The sequence below is a fragment of the Phyllobates terribilis genome, unplaced genomic scaffold (assembly GCF_046119375.1).
Source record: "Phyllobates terribilis strain yellow unplaced genomic scaffold, ASM4611937v1 Scaffold_11__3_contigs__length_659146591, whole genome shotgun sequence".
Taxonomy (NCBI): domain Eukaryota; kingdom Metazoa; phylum Chordata; class Amphibia; order Anura; family Dendrobatidae; genus Phyllobates; species Phyllobates terribilis.
Window position 1 is genome coordinate 483,257,747 of NW_027362771.1, and position 17,892 is coordinate 483,275,638.

General features: G+C 47.7%; 2 protein-coding genes and 1 long non-coding RNA gene across 4 annotated transcripts in view; 2 read left to right on the forward strand and 1 right to left on the reverse strand.

Annotated features, from left to right (window-relative positions):
• The window catches only part of IQCH (IQ motif containing H), a 131,113-nt gene extending 127,344 nt beyond the window's left edge, over positions 1-3,769 (forward strand). Inside the window, exon 21 of one of the 2 annotated variants that reach the window (XM_073653455.1) lies at positions 2,612-3,769. In XM_073653455.1, coding sequence (XP_073509556.1) covers positions 2,612-2,680 — 69 coding nt within the window. In that variant the 3' untranslated portion in view covers positions 2,681-3,769. The remainder of the gene's footprint in view (positions 1-2,611) is intronic. The other variant, XM_073653456.1, reaches the window with a different exon arrangement.
• LOC141166612 (uncharacterized) overlaps positions 1-17,892 on the reverse strand; it is a 104,499-nt gene that overhangs the window by 58,724 nt on the left and 27,883 nt on the right. The window lies entirely within an intron of this gene.
• The window catches only part of CUNH15orf61 (chromosome unknown C15orf61 homolog), a 29,176-nt gene continuing 27,663 nt past the window's right edge, over positions 16,380-17,892 (forward strand). The window contains exon 1 of the mRNA XM_073653458.1: positions 16,380-16,459. The gene's annotated coding sequence lies outside the window, so the exon portion shown is untranslated. The remainder of the gene's footprint in view (positions 16,460-17,892) is intronic.

Here is a 17,892-nt window from a genome sequence, read left to right on the forward strand (position 1 = left end):
CTTTAATATACTTCTTTTACCAGATTTCATAATACAAACTGTATACATTATTAAACAGATATTTTAGCCTTGATGAGGCTGATGTGTTTTCTTTAAAATCCATGTCAGGATGGTTATAGAATCCTTTTCGAAGGTCTCATCCCACTGAGTCTGATTGACAGATCCTGAGTGTTCCTCCTCCCTGCTGACATCTCACACTGCTCAGTACAAGCTGCAGCTGTCAGGCTGGGAGGGCAGAGACTGAATACACTTGATCTCATGAGCGCTCTCACTTTATAGCTGGACTCATAACATGCCCATTCTAATATCAGGATTTAACAGCCATTTTTCCATGGATAATAATGTATGCGGTTTGTATTGTGAAATCCTCTGACAGATCCACTTTAATTAATCTGCTTTCTCCCTTAACTTGACTTACAGCAATAGTCCAGGATTTGTTATATACAGAAATGTGAACATTTGATCTTTTGCAGTGAGAGTACATGACTCCATCTATTGGAAGTTGTGAAAATGTAACTACTATACACAGCAGGGGAGGCACAGTGGACCAAGGGGTTGAAGTATTAATTAAAGGGTTTCTACTGTCAAGTAGGACATACGGACGTCCTAGAGGGGAGTCCCTGGGTCTAGCAAACAGAACAGTTGTCATGTATTACTAGGTTTTGTGCAAAACATGTCTGACTGCAGCTTTACCCAAAAAAATGAACTGTTTGCTGGGGTCGCTGGTGTCTGCACATGCATTGGCCTCCACCAGTAAAAAAGGGTTGTCAGAATTGAGACAACCTGTGCCATTCACCCTATATAAATGAATGCTCCTCTGGCATTGTCCATTGGTCATCTTTGATTACATCATAGCAATTTAAAAAAAAAATGTGTAAGCAATGCAGAGAAGACATGTTCTGTGTCTTCTCTGCAAAGTCTAATAGTTTACTAGGAACAGTGATCATATTAGCTCTTATATCACCATAACCACTGCTCCATGTATGAAGAAATGTTGGGACCACATTGTCACGCAAGGTGTGGGAAAGATTTAGTGCAACACAAAGGGAAGAGGGAAAGGGAGCCCAGACTCTAGGGAAAGGGAGGAGTGGAGACCTCCTAGGCTGATCTAATATCACCTGTCTCCACTAACGTCCCTATATAGGTTCTTCACCAATCGCCGCATGCGAATTTCGTCCTGTCTTTCCCTGGCGTTTGGCCCTGGTTAGGGAATGGAGGGGATGAGCGCTAGTCGATCCCCACTGGCAACTAAAGACAGCAAGGGGGAACAAACAAGGGAAGATACCTTAGCTTTAGTCGACTTCAGAGAGATGAAAACCCGTCCTCATAGCTTCAGAGAGGAAAAAGTAATGCACTTGCTCCGAGTCTTTACAAGGGGTAATGTGAGTATCACCGACACCTCCCTCTAGCAGACAGCAGGTATTTATACAGCCAGGCCAGGGTGTTAGTTAGCCAGGGGAAGGTAGCCGCTGGGTCTTAGAGAGACAGCATCTAAGATGTCTGTAATGCCAAACGTAGAGATCTCCTGCAACCAACTGCAGGGCGACTGTCTGTCACTTCTGACACACCCGTGACACACATAGATCATGTGTTCCCTGTTAATCTGAGCCCAATAGTGTAACATAAATGCAATAATACATTTACCGTATATATTTGATATATATATAATTATGGGGTGGGGGGGGGGATACCGATACACCTAAAACTAACAAGGGGCATTTGCTTGTTTTTTGCGCCACAATGTTGGGCATGCAACATTCCAGAATGTGATTTTTTTCTGTTGCATCAAGGTTCAAAACAACCCTAGTCATGAAAGAGTTTCACTAAAACCACATTTCATGACATCATAGAATTACACTGTCTCATCCTCCCAAAAAAATTATAGCATAACTTTATCAATGAACAACCATGCAGTTTGAAGTTTCTGGGCCCCAATGCAAATTCAGAACAATTATCATGAGTCATTTATCACATTGGTCTCCTCTAATGGTATAGAAAGACTTTTGGGGCCCTCAAGGTCTTAGCTGCAAGCTCAACCTTTTCCCCATAGGGTTCATTAAGGCGTCACTGATTTTCATGGAAAAAAATGGTCCGTGTTCCATCAGTGGTTTGGATCTGATTTTCTTCAGTGTTAGGTCAGTGTGCCAGTTATTACCATCAATGTTTCATCAGTTTTATATGTGAGAAAAGTGAATAAAAAAACTTCTCATATCAAACAGTCAATGAAAAATGGAGAGTACACGGATGGCATCCAAGCGCTGTCCAGTTTCTTCACAGACCCAAGGATTTGCATTGGCGAGTTTGATCCATGACACGTGTTAAAGACAGTCATCTCTGTGATTTTGTGAGCAGCCCCATAGACTATAATAGGTACGAGTTCTATCCATTAAAAAAACAGATAGTACTCGTATGTGGAAAACTGATATCTTAATGAAGATTTATAACTACGACCCTGGGATGAATCAGTTATTCTAATGGGTAAACTTAAGGCATGGCACAAAACCTTACTATTTCCTAAACCTGTAACGCAATGCAATGTTATTTCTGGAAGATCTTATCATTATGGAGGTTTCTATCCAGTAACTCTTGACATTCATCTTCTAATTTTCAGGAAACAGTACAAGAAATTGAGGCGATTCTTGGAGTTACAGAAGAAAACAAACTGAAATTTGACGAATAATCATTCAACGTTCTTCTAATACCCGAGATTTAGAATGGCTGGTAGCCGCCAAGAAAGCTGAATGCATAGAATATCCTCACGAGAAGGTCAACTATGACGGAAAACAAGTACAGAAGAAAGAGCATAATAATCAGCAGTTAATCCAGATTACGGAGTAGATCGTGCTATTTTAATCGGCATTTAGAATGTATATGTGGCTAACATATAATTGTGTCTTCTATAATCCAGTACAAGAAGGGTATTATGAAAATCCTGACAAAGGATGGCTTTCTAGGTTAAATAAGGACTACACTTAGCACAGGAGTCAAAATGTAAGATCCTGGAAAGCATATACAGTATTCTCCATTATTCTACATGCTTAATCTCTAATCCTATGGATGATTTTGTGAAGTAGTAAAAAAAAAATCTGTTCCTATTTTACATTGTGTGTCTCATATGTTCACTATTAATTTACTCTTCATGCTACATTTGTGCTTCTGTTAAAGCACACTCTAGCGGTTTTTTTATTGCAGCACTGGAGTGGTGCTACTAATCTAAATTCCCTCCCCCTAGTCTTATATTTATCAGCCGCTGTCTTCATCTGTTTCTGGCTCCGCTCCTGTTGATCTCCAGCAGCTTGTGACCTGTGGGATCTCTTCAGTGTTTCCTGGGTGATCCGGAAGTCACAACTCAATGTAAGTCTATGAAAGTCATAACGAGGATCTCATGGACTTACATTCAGAGCTTGTGACCATTACCTCTGATTTCCGGTCAGTCAGAAGTTGCTGTCGCAAGATGGCGGCGCGTGCCCGGAGTGGTGCCAGAAACAGTTGAAGATGACTGGTAAGTATAAGACTAGGGGTGGAGAATTTATTAGTAGCACCATGCCAGAGCTGAAATTTAAAAAAACAAAACGCTGGAGTGGTGCTTTAAGTATTGTAAGGAGGCTATTGCATACCTAGTGGATGGGAGATAAACCCGGAGTAATGCTTTAGTACATATAGATGGGGTTAATCGGCCTTGACATGTAGATTGTGAGCAGCTGAAGAGTTGGGAGAGACAGCTGCTCACCATATCTCCACCCCTAGGTGTGGTTCACTTTGTAAAATGAGGCCTGTTTGCCTCTCACATGTGTGTGTATGGAGGTGTGCAGATCTCCTGGATTGAGTGCCTTTGCTAAAGGACTAAGAAGCTGGACTCTAAGCCAAGTGGGCTAACCAGCACTATTGTATGGACTGGTTACTTTATGATTCACTTTGTCCCAGACAAAGGCTGTATTTAAGTTTTCCTGTGATGCGGTTTATGAGGACCGCAATAAAACAGCCGGACTTTAAATAGAAACGGTTCCTGTGATACCTCATATCGCTGCCAAGTGAGCAGCATTGTTACAGTATGCATTATTGATGGGCAAGAGATGGCAACTATCAGCTAGGAAATTCTGGGGGATCATGAATCTCTACGGAGATCACCTACTGAGTGCACAGCGGTATGGGCCTTTTTTGCTAAAGTTTTTAAATGAAAATTGCAACTATAATGGTTCAGGAAATAAGGCATATTCAACAGTGACAATACGGCTGCACTTCCTGTTGTCACTAATACAAAAATGGCTGCCACAAAAAAATGGAGAAATGTCAATATGTCTGTAAGTAAGATAGACATAATTTGGCTGATGCTTTACCTTCTCACTTACAGATACAGTGCCTACAAGTAGTATTCAACCCCCTGCAGATTTAGCTGGTTTGATAAGATGCAAATAAGTTAGAGCCTTCAAGCTGCAAACGAGAGTAGGTTTTATGAACAGAAGCATAAATCTTACAAACCAAAAAGTTATGTTGCTCAGTTGAATTTTATTAAATTTTAAACATAAAAGTGTGGGTCAATTATTATACAACCCCTATGTTTAATATTTTGTGGAATAACCCTTGTTTGCAATTACAGCTAATAATCGTCTTTTATAAGACCTGATCAGGCCGGCACAGGTCTGTGGAGTTATCTTGGCCCACTCCTCCATGCAGATTTTCTCCAAGTTATCTAGGTTCTTTGGGTGTCTCATGTGGACTTTATTCTTGAGCTCCTTCCACAAGTTTTCAATTGGGTTAAGGTCAGGAGACTGACTAGGCCACTCCAACACCTTGACTTTTTCCCTCTTGAACCAGGCCTTGGTTTTCTTGGCTGTGTGCTTTGGGTCGTTGTCTTGTTGGAAGATGAAATTACGACCCATCTTAAGATCCTTGATGGAGGAGCGGAGGTTCATGGCCAAAATCTCCAGGTAGGCCGTGCTATCCATCTTCCCATGGATGCGGACCAGATGGCCAGGCCCATTGGCTGAGAAACAGCCCCACAGCATGATGCTGCCACCACCATGCTTGACTGTAGGGATGGTATTCTTGGGGTCGTATGCAGTGCCATCCAGTCTCCAAACGTCACGTGTATGGTTGGCACCAAAGATCTCGATCTTGGTCTCATCAGACCATAGAACCTTGAACCAGTCTGTCTCAGAGTCCTCCAAGTGCACAAAAAGAAAAAGTGGGCACTGCTGGGGAATAATAATCACAAATAGAAAGGGGTGCTACAGTAACCTGATGTAAAGACACAAAATTATTCGGAAGAAAAAGACTCAGGATATATAACCATGCACACCCAATGTTGGAAAAGTGAAAAAAATCTTTATTACATGATTACATTTAGACAACAAAAGAAAAATTTTTTAAAAGCATTTAAAACAGACAAAAACATGTGCAATCTTCATATGGGGGAATTCATGATAATATGCATAAAAATAGCAATAAACCCCACTATGTTATGTGCCACAGGTATATTTTACATCACTTATATAACATTCGATTAATGTAGATCAACTAAGCAACCCTGGCTATAAATAGCACAGCACAACCAGTCTCCTCTCCTCCAGAACTGGGTACCATCCGCACATAGAGACGCATAGAAGCCACTTGTACAAATGTACAGTCGCGGTTTCTATGCGTTTCAGTGCAAGTCAATGGCGGGAGTTCCGCTGCGCTTCCGCAAAATTAAATGACATGCTGCGGATTTTTGTACGCAGCATAAACGCTGCGGAAAAATCCGCAGCATGTGCATAGAACATGCGGAATCCCCTTGGGGACCATGGGGTGCGGATTGCCTAGCGTTTCACAAGCGTTTCCGCTGCGGAAATTCCGCAGCATAAACGCTTGAAAAATGCTACGTGGGCACCCAGCCTTACAGCTCAGCAGTCTGCAGTATTTTCTTCTTAGACCAGACAACTTCTTTAATTGCAGCTATTTATACTGTACTATCAGTCAAACGCTGGTTTCACACATGCAATTTTGGTCCGGTTGTCAGTTTTTACAATCCTTATTGCATTTCAAATATGAAAAAAAAACCTTAGCATCTCCTTCTTATTAACCAGTAAAATACAGATGCATGCATATGACATCCCTAATCTATCCATTTTTTTTTTCCCAGGCCCATCGACTTGCATTGGCGAGTTTGTTCTGCAACACTTCTCAAAGTAGGATATGTCTACTGTAGCAAAGCCAGATAGGACTGGGTTCAATCCTAGCACTGCAGGTCTTAATTAGATGCACCTGGATAGCTTTGACTAAGAAACAGAAAATGGGTTCCCCTTGTGTCAGTCTGCTGGATGTTGAGCAGAGTGGAGTGTGTTGAAGCTGGTGAGGGACCAGCCAAAATGTAAGTGGCAGCTGGGAGAGAGACAAGCCAGTGTCTCTCCCAGCTACGTGGTAGCTTGGAGAGAGACAAGCCAGCGTCTCTCTCTGAATGGAGACTGCACAACTCAGCTAGGTAAGCTGAGCAGGCTGTGTGTTGGAGTTGAAGAGTAATGTGTGGAAGCTGCATCCTGTTCAGTGTGAACTGTGCAAGGAGTTGAACATTTCTGTTTGGCACTGGAAGCTGCTGAAACTCAGGCTGAAAGTGATATGGAGACTGGTGGGACGGTACCTCTTCAGTGTGTAAAGGAGAAAGGACTGTAACCTGTTCGGGTCAGCCCACACTGACATATATGAGCTGCTTTCCATTATTGAGCAACGCCCACTTAGTAAAGACCATAAAAAGTAGCACTTTATAATAAGTCCATATCGCTCTGTCAGATTTGTAAATAATAAAATACTCAGGGAAGCAGTGTGAAGAAAATAATAGCAAAAATGAGTTGCTCTTGACGTGGTGACAGGTTTTCTCTAAGGTGATATAATCCAGCAGAGACCAAAAGACTTATTATGAAGATATCAACTAGATATAGCAAATAAGTACATGAAACGCGTCGGGATGTTCCGTGGACAAACTGATCACCTATAATGTAAAGGGGGAGCAGACATAAAAAGACCCCGGGTGAGATGTTTCCATGTTCTATGAGGATGCCTGGATGGTAATAGAAGGCTCCTCATAGTTCTATTTCTGTATACATACCTACCATTTAATAATGGCTTGTTATGTCTATGGGTATATGCAGATATAGGTATGATCACCGTATATATTGCTATATGGGTATTTGGTGAGGTATACCTCGGCTTGGGATGTTCCATGGATTAACTCATCACCTGGAATGTAAAGGGGGAGCAGATATATATAAAAAGACCCCGGGTGAGATGTTTCCATGTTTTATGAGGATTGAGTGCCTGGATGATAATAGAAGGCCCCTCATAGCTCTATTTGATTGTATACTTATTTACCATTTAATAATGGCTGGTTTTGTCTATGGGTATACACAGATATAGGTATAATCAACGTCTATATTGCTATATGGGCATTTGGTGAGATATACCTTGTTTTTTTTTTTTTTGGCGTATCTGTGGGGTTCTCTTTTTGGACTTCATAGCTTGAATACCTTCATTATTCTTACCTATGCTGGACCTAATAGGGCCTGATATTCTGTCCAGCTATATCGTAGATATTTATATCTTTTTACTTATGATACACCATATGGGCATCATGTTATAAATTTCTTTTTAGACTTTTCATTAATAAAAGTTATATTTTATGTACTTATTTGCTATATCTAGTTTCTCTAAGGTGAAGTTATCAGAAAATTACCTATTTTTTATATCAGGTTTTTTTTGTGTTAAAAGTATTCTTAAAAATGTGAGGTTTTTTTCCCCACGTTACAATCTGTATTAAAAATATAAACTAGAAATCTTGCAATTTTCTCACTGCCGACTGGGGCTTTTTTAGACTTTAGCTTCCTGTTGTTTCAAGAAATAACACATGTACACAGCCACAATGAACAAACAGCATTTAAGATGGTGTTGTCCGGTGGTGAACAACCCCTTTAACCTTTATTCCTGTGTTTTATGTGTGAGCTGCAAAAAAAAAAAAAAGGTGCAACAAATTTGAAGAAATGCCCCAGTCAAGTACTGCCCATGTATAATAGCGGTTATTTGAGGTGTTGCTAATTAGGGGCAAGGTGATGGATAGGTTGGCATCTGGAGTGCATAAGCAAACGTTGTTTTTATTACCTTGAGAAAGGCACCAGACCGGAGCCGAAACACGTTGGTGTGAATAAAAAACCTTGCTTATACTCTCCGGAGCTAACCCTTTGGGCACATTCAGACGTCTGTACAAATCGGTTCCGAGATCGGACCACAATGCACGGACTGCCCGTTGGTTTCCCGACCCAAGCATGACAGGTCCATAGAAATACAGAGGCCCTCCATATAGAAACGTGTTATCTTCAGTGTTTTCCTATACAAATAAATATATGGTATACAGACACATACAGGTCAGATGGAGGATGAATGAGAACATCTGTAGCCTTCATCCGTATGAGAATGTTAACGTATATGCTGGAAAAAGGCTACGTGAGGGAACACTTTGTACTTGGCCTTAGGGCTCGTGTAGACGACCATTTTAATTGGACGAGTGCCATCTGTGGTTTTGACGGATAACACTCTTCCCCATGTTATTCTATGGGACATGCACAGGTCCGAATTTTTTCCTTGGACTGATTTGCATGATTTGCCTGAGAATCGGACAGCACTCTCCATTTCATGTCTGAATCTGTGAAAAAAATCAGATCTCACTGGGATAACATAGTGTGGTCCGATTTTCACAGACTGACAGAATGGAGAAGGTGGAGAAATTTGTTATTTTTATCTCCACCTCCGAGAAAATCGGATCCTACTCTAATCCCGCTCTGATCAGAGTGTGGTTAGCATAATCGGACAGATTTTCTCGGATGGAGGGAAAACGGTTGTCTGAACCTGCCCTCACAATGATGGTGATATCACAAGCACTGCCCAGGCCTGCAGTTAAGGCAGAGCAGAAGGTGTGGGTCATCCCAGAAATTAGGAAAACCACAGACGAGAGCTGTCATGTGACAGGTGCCCAGATCTGCAAATCATCACTTCAACAGGACAGTAACCCATGTCACAAAAGCCTTCTTTTAGCCAAGGAAAGCGTGTAGATCAGGGATGTCAAACTCAAACACACAGGGGGCCAAAACGAGAAACTTGGACAAAGTCACTGGTTAACCAGTATACAGTATAATGGGCCCCACATAGTCCTCCATAAGAAATAATGGCCCACATAGTCGTCTATACAGTATAATGGGCCCCACATAGTCCTCCATACGGAATAATAGCCCACATAGGCGTCTATACAGAATAATGGGCACCACACAGTCCTCCATACAAAATAATGGGCCCCACATAGTATAATGGCCCCACATAGTCCTCCATACAGTATAATGGGCCCCACATAGTCCTCCATACGGAATAATGGCCCCATATAGTCCTCCATACAGTATAATGGACCCCACATAGTCCTCCATACAGTATAATGGGACTCACATAGTCCTCCACACAGAAGAATGGGCCCCACATAGTCCACCACACAGAAGAATGGGCCCCACATAGTCCTCCACACAGAAGAATGGGCCTTACATAGTCCTCCACACAGAAGAATGGGCCCCACATAGTCCTCCATACAGAATAATGGGCCCAACATAGTCCTCCACACAGAATAATGGGCCTTACATAGTCCTCCACACAGAAGAATGGGCCCCACATAGTCCTCCATACAGAATAATGGGCCCAACATAGTCCTCCATACAGAATAATGGGCCCCACATAGTCCTCCATATAGAATAATGGGCCCCACATAGTCCTCCATACAGAATAATGGGCCCCCATAGTCCTCTATACAGAATGGGCCCCCATAGTCCTCTATACAGAATAATGGACCCCCATAGTCCTCTATACAGAATAATGGACCCCCATAGTCCTCTATACAAAATAATGGGCCCCACATAGTCCTCCATACAGAATAATGGGCCCCCATAGTCCTCTATACAGAATGGGCCCCCATAGTCCTCTATACAGAATAATGGACCCCCATAGTCCTCTATACAAAATAATGGGCCCCACATAGTCCTCCATACAGAATAATGGGCCCCACATAGTCCTCCATACAGAATAATGGGCCCCACATAGTCCTCCATACAGAATAATGGGCCCCACATAGTCCTCCATACAGAATAATGGGCCCCACATAGTTCTCCATACAGAATAATGGACCCCACATAGTCCTCCATACAGAAAAATGGGCCCCACATAGTCCTCCATAGAGAATAATGGGCCCCACATAGTCCTCCATACAGAATAATGGGCCCCCATAGTCCTCTATACAAAATAATGGGCCCCACATAGTCCTCCATACAGAATAATGAGCCCCACATAGTCCTCCATACAGAATAATGGACCCCCATAGTCCTCTATACAAAATAATGGGCCCCACATAGTCCTCCAGACAGTATAATGGGCCCCACATAGTCCTCCATACAGTATAATGTTCTGGTGTTGAGGGCCAAATATAACCACCCTGCGGCCCACATTTGGCCCACTGGCCAGAGTTTGACATGAATGGTATAGATGATTCTATAAGGCCACGTTCACACGTTCAGTATTTGGTCAGTATTTCACCTAAGTATTTGTAAGTCAAAACCAGGAGTGGATGAAAACTGCAAAAGTGGTGATGTGTTTCTATTATACTTTTCCTCTGATTGTTCCACTCCTGATTTTGGCTACAAATACCAAGGTAAAAAAAACTCCCCAGATACTCAATGTGTGAATGTGGCCAAATAGTCCTGGAAAATCCTTTTGAGGCTATGTGCCCACGATGCAGAAATGAAGCAGAAAATTTCTGCAGCATTTCTGCATCTCCCTGGCAGAAAAAACGCATGCAGATTGTGCATGCGTTTTTCCTGCAGAATACATGCGGATCCTCATGCGGATTCCCATGCGTTTCTGCATGCAGATTGACAAGCGCTTTCCAGGCGATAGCATCACTTGGAAAGTGCTTGACAACTAGGTCACACTATATAAATCCATGCAAACAGCATGGATTTATACAGTGTGAACCGTAAAAATGAAAACAAATAAAGCTATACTCACCCCCGATGCCCCGGCGTGTGCAGCAGCGCTCGTTCCTGTCTGGTTCCCGGCTGCCGGCATATCGCGAGACAAAGCGGTGAAGGGCCTGCGGTCACATGACTGTGACGTCACCGCAGGTCCTCAAGCGATGCCGGCATTCAGAGAGAAGCCGCCGGACAGGTGAATATAAACTTTATTTGTTAATTTATTCTTTTTTTACAGGTACAATGGTACCCAGGTCTGGAGGAGAGTCTCCTCTCCTCCAGAACTGGGTACCATCCGCACATAGAGACGCATAGAAGCCACTTGTAAAAATGTACAGTCGCGGTTTCTATGCGTCTTAATGCAAGTCAATGGCGGGAGTTCCGCTGCTCTTCCGCAAAATTAAATGACATGCTGCGGATTTTTGTACGCAGCATAAACGCTGCGGAAAAATCTGCAGCATGTGCATAGAACATGCGGAATCCCATTGGGGACCATGGGGTGCGGATTACCTAGCGTTTAACAAGCGTTTACGCTGCGGAAATTCCGCAGCATAAACGCTTGAAAAACGCTACGTGGGCACTCAGCCTAAATGAGGCAGGGCAATTACATCCCTTTACTTTCATGTTACTCTTATGGCTTTGGCTTGAAAAACTTTTAAAAAGGATGTCTGTATCCAGGCACATACAAAGAGCCGCAGGATACTGGATCATAGTTACATAGGTTGAATAAAGACCCATGTCCATAGAGTTCAACCTTCCTCCCCCAATTGTACATTTTGTCACTAATTTACCTGTAGCCCACAATGTTTTGTGTACTGAGGAAATCGTCCAGCCCTTTTTTGAAAGCTGTTATAGTGTCGGCCATTACTACCACTTGTGGTCGGCATTCCACAGTCTGACTGTAAAGAACCCTTTCCTGTTTAGGTGACGGAATCGCCTTTCTCCCCAATGTAGGTGAATGAGGAATATGACTGAGCAGCAGATTGCACAGCCCACATCACGGTGCTGCAGGCTACTGGTCCGGAGGTTACACGGTGCTGCAGGCTACTGGTCCGGAGGTTACACGGTGCTGCAGGCTACTGGTCCGCAGGTTACACGGTGCTGCAGGCTACTGGTCCGCAGGTTACACGGTGCTGCAGGCTACTGGTCCGCAGGTTACACGGTGCTGCAGGCTACTGGTCCGCAGGTTACACGGTGCTGCAGGCTACTGGTCCGCAGGTTACACGGTGCTGCACGCTACTGGTCCGCAGGTTACACGGTGCTGCAGGCTACTGGTCCGCAGGTTACACGGTGCTGCAGGCTACTGGTCCGCAGGTTACACGGTGCTGCAGGCTACTGGTCCGCAGGTTACACGGTGCTGCAGGCTACTGGTCCGCAGGTTACACGGTGCTGCAGGCTACTGGTCCGCAGGTTACACGGTGCTGCAGGCTACTGGTCCGCAGGTTACACGGTGCTGCAGGCTACTGGTCCGCAGGTTACACGGTGCTGCAGGCTACTGGTCCGCAGGTTACACGGTGCTGCAGCCTACTGGTCCGCAGGTTACACGGTGCTGCAGCCTACTGGTCCGCAGGTTACACGGTGCTGCAGCCTACTGGTCCGCAGGTTACACGGTGCTGCAGCCTACTGGTCCGCAGGTTACACGGTGCTGCAGCCTACTGGTCCGCAGGTTACACGGTGCTGCAGCCTACTGGTCCGCAGGTTACACGGTGCTGCAGCCTACTGGTCCGCAGGTTACACGGTGCTGCAGCCTACTGGTCCGCAGGTTACACGGTGCTGCAGCCTACTGGTCCGCAGGTTACACGGTGCTGCAGCCTACTGGTCCGCAGGTTACACGGTGCTGCAGCCTACTGGTCCGCAGGTTACACGGTGCTGCAGCCTACTGGTCCGCAGGTTACACGGTGCTGCAGCCTACTGGTCCGCAGGTTACACGGTGCTGCAGCCTACTGGTCCGCAGGTTACACGGTGCTGCAGGCTACTGGTCCGCAGGTTACACGGTGCTGCAGGCTACTGGTCCGCAGGTTACACGGTGCTGCAGGCTACTGGTCCGCAGGTTACACGGTGCTGCAGGCTACTGGTCCGCAGGTTACACGGTGCTGCAGGCTACTGGTCCGCAGGTTACACGGTGCTGCAGGCTACTGGTCCGCAGGTTACACGGTGCTGCAGGCTACTGGTCCGCAGGTTACACGGTGCTGCAGGCTACTGGTCCGCAGGTTACACGGTGCTGCAGGCTACTGGTCTCCAGGTTACACGGTGCTGCAGGCTACTGGTCTCCAGGTTACACGGTGCTGCAGGCTACTGGTCTCCAGGTTACACGGTGCTGCAGGCTACTGGTCTCCAGGTTACACGGTGCTGCAGGCTACTGGTCTCCAGGTTACACGGTGCTGCAGGCTACTGGTCTCCAGGTTACACGGTGCTGCAGGCTACTGGGCCGCAGGTTACACGGTGCTGCAGGCTACTGGGCCGCAGGTTACACGGTGCTGGAGGCTACTGGGCCGCAGGTTACACGGTGCTGCAGGCTACTGGGCCGCAGGTTACACGGTGCTGCAGGCTACTGGTCCGCAGGTTACAAGGTGCTGCAGGCTACTGGTCCGCAGGTTACACGGTGCTGCAGGCTACTGGTCCGCAGGTTACACGGTGCTGCAGGTTACTGGTCCGCAGGTTACACGGTGCTGCAGGCTACTGGTCTCCAGGTTACACGGTGCTGCAGGCTACTGGTCTCCAGGTTACACGGTGCTGCAGGCTACTGGTCTCCAGGTTACACGGTGCTGCAGGCTACTGGTCTCCAGGTTACACGGTGCTGCAGGCTACTGGTCTCCAGGTTACACGGTGCTGCAGGCTACTGGTCTCCAGGTTACACGGTGCTGCAGGCTACTGGTCTCCAGGTTACACGGTGCTGCAGGCTACTGGTCTCCAGGTTACACGGTGCTGCAGGCTACTGGTCTCCAGGTTACACGGTGCTGCAGGCTACTGGTCTCCAGGTTACACGGTGCTGCAGGCTACTGGTCTCCAGGTTACACGGTGCTGCAGGCTACTGGTCTCCAGGTTACACGGTGCTGCAGGCTACTGGTCTCCAGGTTACACGGTGCTGCAGGCTACTGGTCTCCAGGTTACACGGTGCTGCAGGCTACTGGTCTCCAGGTTACACGGTGCTGCAGGCTACTGGTCTCCAGGTTACACGGTGCTGCAGGCTACTGGTCTCCAGGTTACACGGTGCTGCAGGCTACTGGTCTCCAGGTTACACGGTGCTGCAGGCTACTGGTCTCCAGGTTACACGGTGCTGCAGGCTACTGGTCTCCAGGTTACACGGTGCTGCAGGCTACTGGTCTCCAGGTTACACGGTGCTGCAGGCTACTGGTCTGCAGGTTACACGGTGCTGCAGGCTACTGGTCTGCAGGTTACACGGTGCTGCAGGCTACTGGTCTGCAGGTTACACGGTGCTGCAGGCTACTGGTCTGCAGGTTACACGGTGCTGCAGGCTACTGGTCTGCAGGTTACACGGTGCTGCAGGCTACTGGTCTGCAGGTTACACGGTGCTGCAGGCTACTGGTCTGCAGGTTACACGGTGCTGCAGGCTACTGGTCCGCAGGTTACACGGTGCTGCAGGCTACTGGTCCGCAGGTTACACGGTGCTGCAGGCTACTGGTCCGCAGGTTACACGGTGCTGCAGGCTACTGGGCCGCAGGTTACACGGTGCTGCAGGCTACTGGGCCGCAGGTTACACGGTGCTGGAGGCTACTGGGCCGCAGGTTACACGGTGCTGCAGGCTACTGGGCCGCAGGTTACACGGTGCTGCAGGCTACTGGTCCGCAGGTTACAAGGTGCTGCAGGCTACTGGTCCGCAGGTTACACGGTGCTGCAGGCTACTGGTCCGCAGGTTACACGGTGCTGCAGGTTACTGGTCCGCAGGTTACACGGTGCTGCAGGCTACTGGTCTCCAGGTTACACGGTGCTGCAGGCTACTGGTCTCCAGGTTACACGGTGCTGCAGGCTACTGGTCTCCAGGTTACACGGTGCTGCAGGCTACTGGTCTCCAGGTTACACGGTGCTGCAGGCTACTGGTCTCCAGGTTACACGGTGCTGCAGGCTACTGGTCTCCAGGTTACACGGTGCTGCAGGCTACTGGTCTCCAGGTTACACGGTGCTGCAGGCTACTGGTCTCCAGGTTACACGGTGCTGCAGGCTACTGGTCTCCAGGTTACACGGTGCTGCAGGCTACTGGTCTCCAGGTTACACGGTGCTGCAGGCTACTGGTCTCCAGGTTACACGGTGCTGCAGGCTACTGGTCTCCAGGTTACACGGTGCTGCAGGCTACTGGTCTCCAGGTTACACGGTGCTGCAGGCTACTGGTCTCCAGGTTACACGGTGCTGCAGGCTACTGGTCTCCAGGTTACACGGTGCTGCAGGCTACTGGTCTCCAGGTTACACGGTGCTGCAGGCTACTGGTCTCCAGGTTACACGGTGCTGCAGGCTACTGGTCTCCAGGTTACACGGTGCTGCAGGCTACTGGTCTCCAGGTTACACGGTGCTGCAGGCTACTGGTCTCCAGGTTACACGGTGCTGCAGGCTACTGGTCTCCAGGTTACACGGTGCTGCAGGCTACTGGTCTGCAGGTTACACGGTGCTGCAGGCTACTGGTCTGCAGGTTACACGGTGCTGCAGGCTACTGGTCTGCAGGTTACACGGTGCTGCAGGCTACTGGTCTGCAGGTTACACGGTGCTGCAGGCTACTGGTCTGCAGGTTACACGGTGCTGCAGGCTACTGGTCTGCAGGTTACACGGTGCTGCAGGCTACTGGTCTGCAGGTTACACGGTGCTGCAGGCTACTGGTCTGCAGGTTACACGGTGCTGCAGGCTACTGGTCTGGAGGTTACACGGTGCTGCAGGCTACTGGTCTCCAGGTTACACGGTGCTGCAGGCTACTGGTCTGCAGGTTACACGGTGCTGCAGGCTACTGGTCTGCAGGTTACACGGTGCTGCAGGCTACTGGTCCGCAGGTTACACGGTGCTGCAGGCACTCAGCTCTGCTCCAGCTGTGACTCTCTGCTCAATTCAGTCACACAGACCTTACATGACAGAGACTAATAGCCTACACCCGTGACACAAACATAACAGCACAGTGTGAGGCTTACACTGCGGCTATTACTAGGGATACTTGTATATGTTCCTCAACTTCCATAACTCCATCTCCCCCGTCTGCTCATTGCTGTGTATCTATAGGAGAGGTAAGAGAACAGGGCCGGCGGCCAGGACAACACCTGCTGCTGCTCCACTGTCTGCTGTCAAGACCACATTGCGCAAAGTGCGCAGGCGCAGAGCGCACACACACGAGCTCGGCTGCTTCAATCAGCATTGGCTAGTGCTTGTAGTCACGTGACCGCGCACATGGCCATGACGTCATCAGAGCGCATTCAGCTGCTTCTGCTGTGATGAGGCAGGTGAGCTGCCGCCCGGTAGTGACTGGCGGAGGGACACTGGGAGGTCCCATGTACTGGAGGAGACTATATATACATGTATATATGTGTGTGGGGGGGGGGTAGATATATAGGTTCCTGCTGATACCGATAGTAACTCCCCAGTGTTCGCAGGGCGCTGTAATGTCATGTATGAGATACATGTATGGGCCCCTGGGCCAGAACAGTCTATGGACCTCTGTGCCAGAATTGTATATGGGCCCCTTGCAGGCCTATGACTCATCATAATGCACAACCCTACCTGAGTTGAAGGTAGAAGTGACCCCCTTATCCTGGGCCCCTGTGCCGTTGCACTAATAGTATTTTTGTCCCTGAGTTGCACCAAAGCTCTGCTCCAGCAGAGAGAAATTGCATTTTGCGGTTAGATCTGTAAGTACATTGGGGTGTGATGAATAATGATGCGCTTCTAGCTTCTCTGCCTCACGCTGTATTTCCTACCTAGTAGCTTCATCCTCTGGCTGATTGACAGGTTGTTTGATCTGGTACACTGCCACTGACGTGTCAATCAGCCAGAGGAGGCTGCTAGGTAGGAAATACAGTGTGAGGCTGAGAAGCTGTAAGTGCATCATCAGACCCCAATGCAATTCCGAACACAACTTCAAAATGTGATTTCTCTCTGCTGGAGCAGAGCTTAAAGGGGTTGTCTACTACTTATTACCCCCGCCCCCCCCATGTATCCCCCCTGGGCCCATAAGTGTCTTTGTAATTACCTTCTGTTGCAGTTACTGCCTGTGAGCGGCGCTATCAGTGGCCGCTCACAGGCATCACGCGACCCCCGGCTGCAGCTGGCTATGACATCCGCTGTTGTCACGTCATGTTCCGGATGCAGCCGGGGTTTCTCTTCTGCGTTCCACCGGTGGATGCTGGGTTGTGGGCAGAGTTACCCCGCACGTCAAACCCAGCATCTACCGTGTCACTGATGTCATGCCTCACTTGACGTGACATTAGTGGCGGGTCACGTGATTCCTGTGAGCGGCCACCGATAGCGCCGCCCACAGGCAGAAACTGCAACAGAAGGTAATTACAAAGACACTTATGGGCCTCGGGGGGATACATTGGGGTCATAATAAAAAGTTGTAGCCAACTTCTTTAAGGGCAGGGACACATGGCCGTATAACTCATGCGATAATCGCATCCCACTGAACGGACTGGCCGGCACCTCTCCTGACCTGAGGAGCGTGACAGCATGATGGATTTCTGTGCAGCTGTCACTCTCAGGTCAGGGGAGGTGCCGGCCAGTACGAGGTTTACCATGCGATCCTCGGACGAGAAATGCGGCAGTGTGTCTCTGCCCTAAAGAACCACTTCGGTGGGGTTTTTTAAAATTTCACTGCCGGAGTGGTGTCACTAATCTAAGTTCCCTTCACTTAGTCTCATATTTACCAACCGTCTTCATC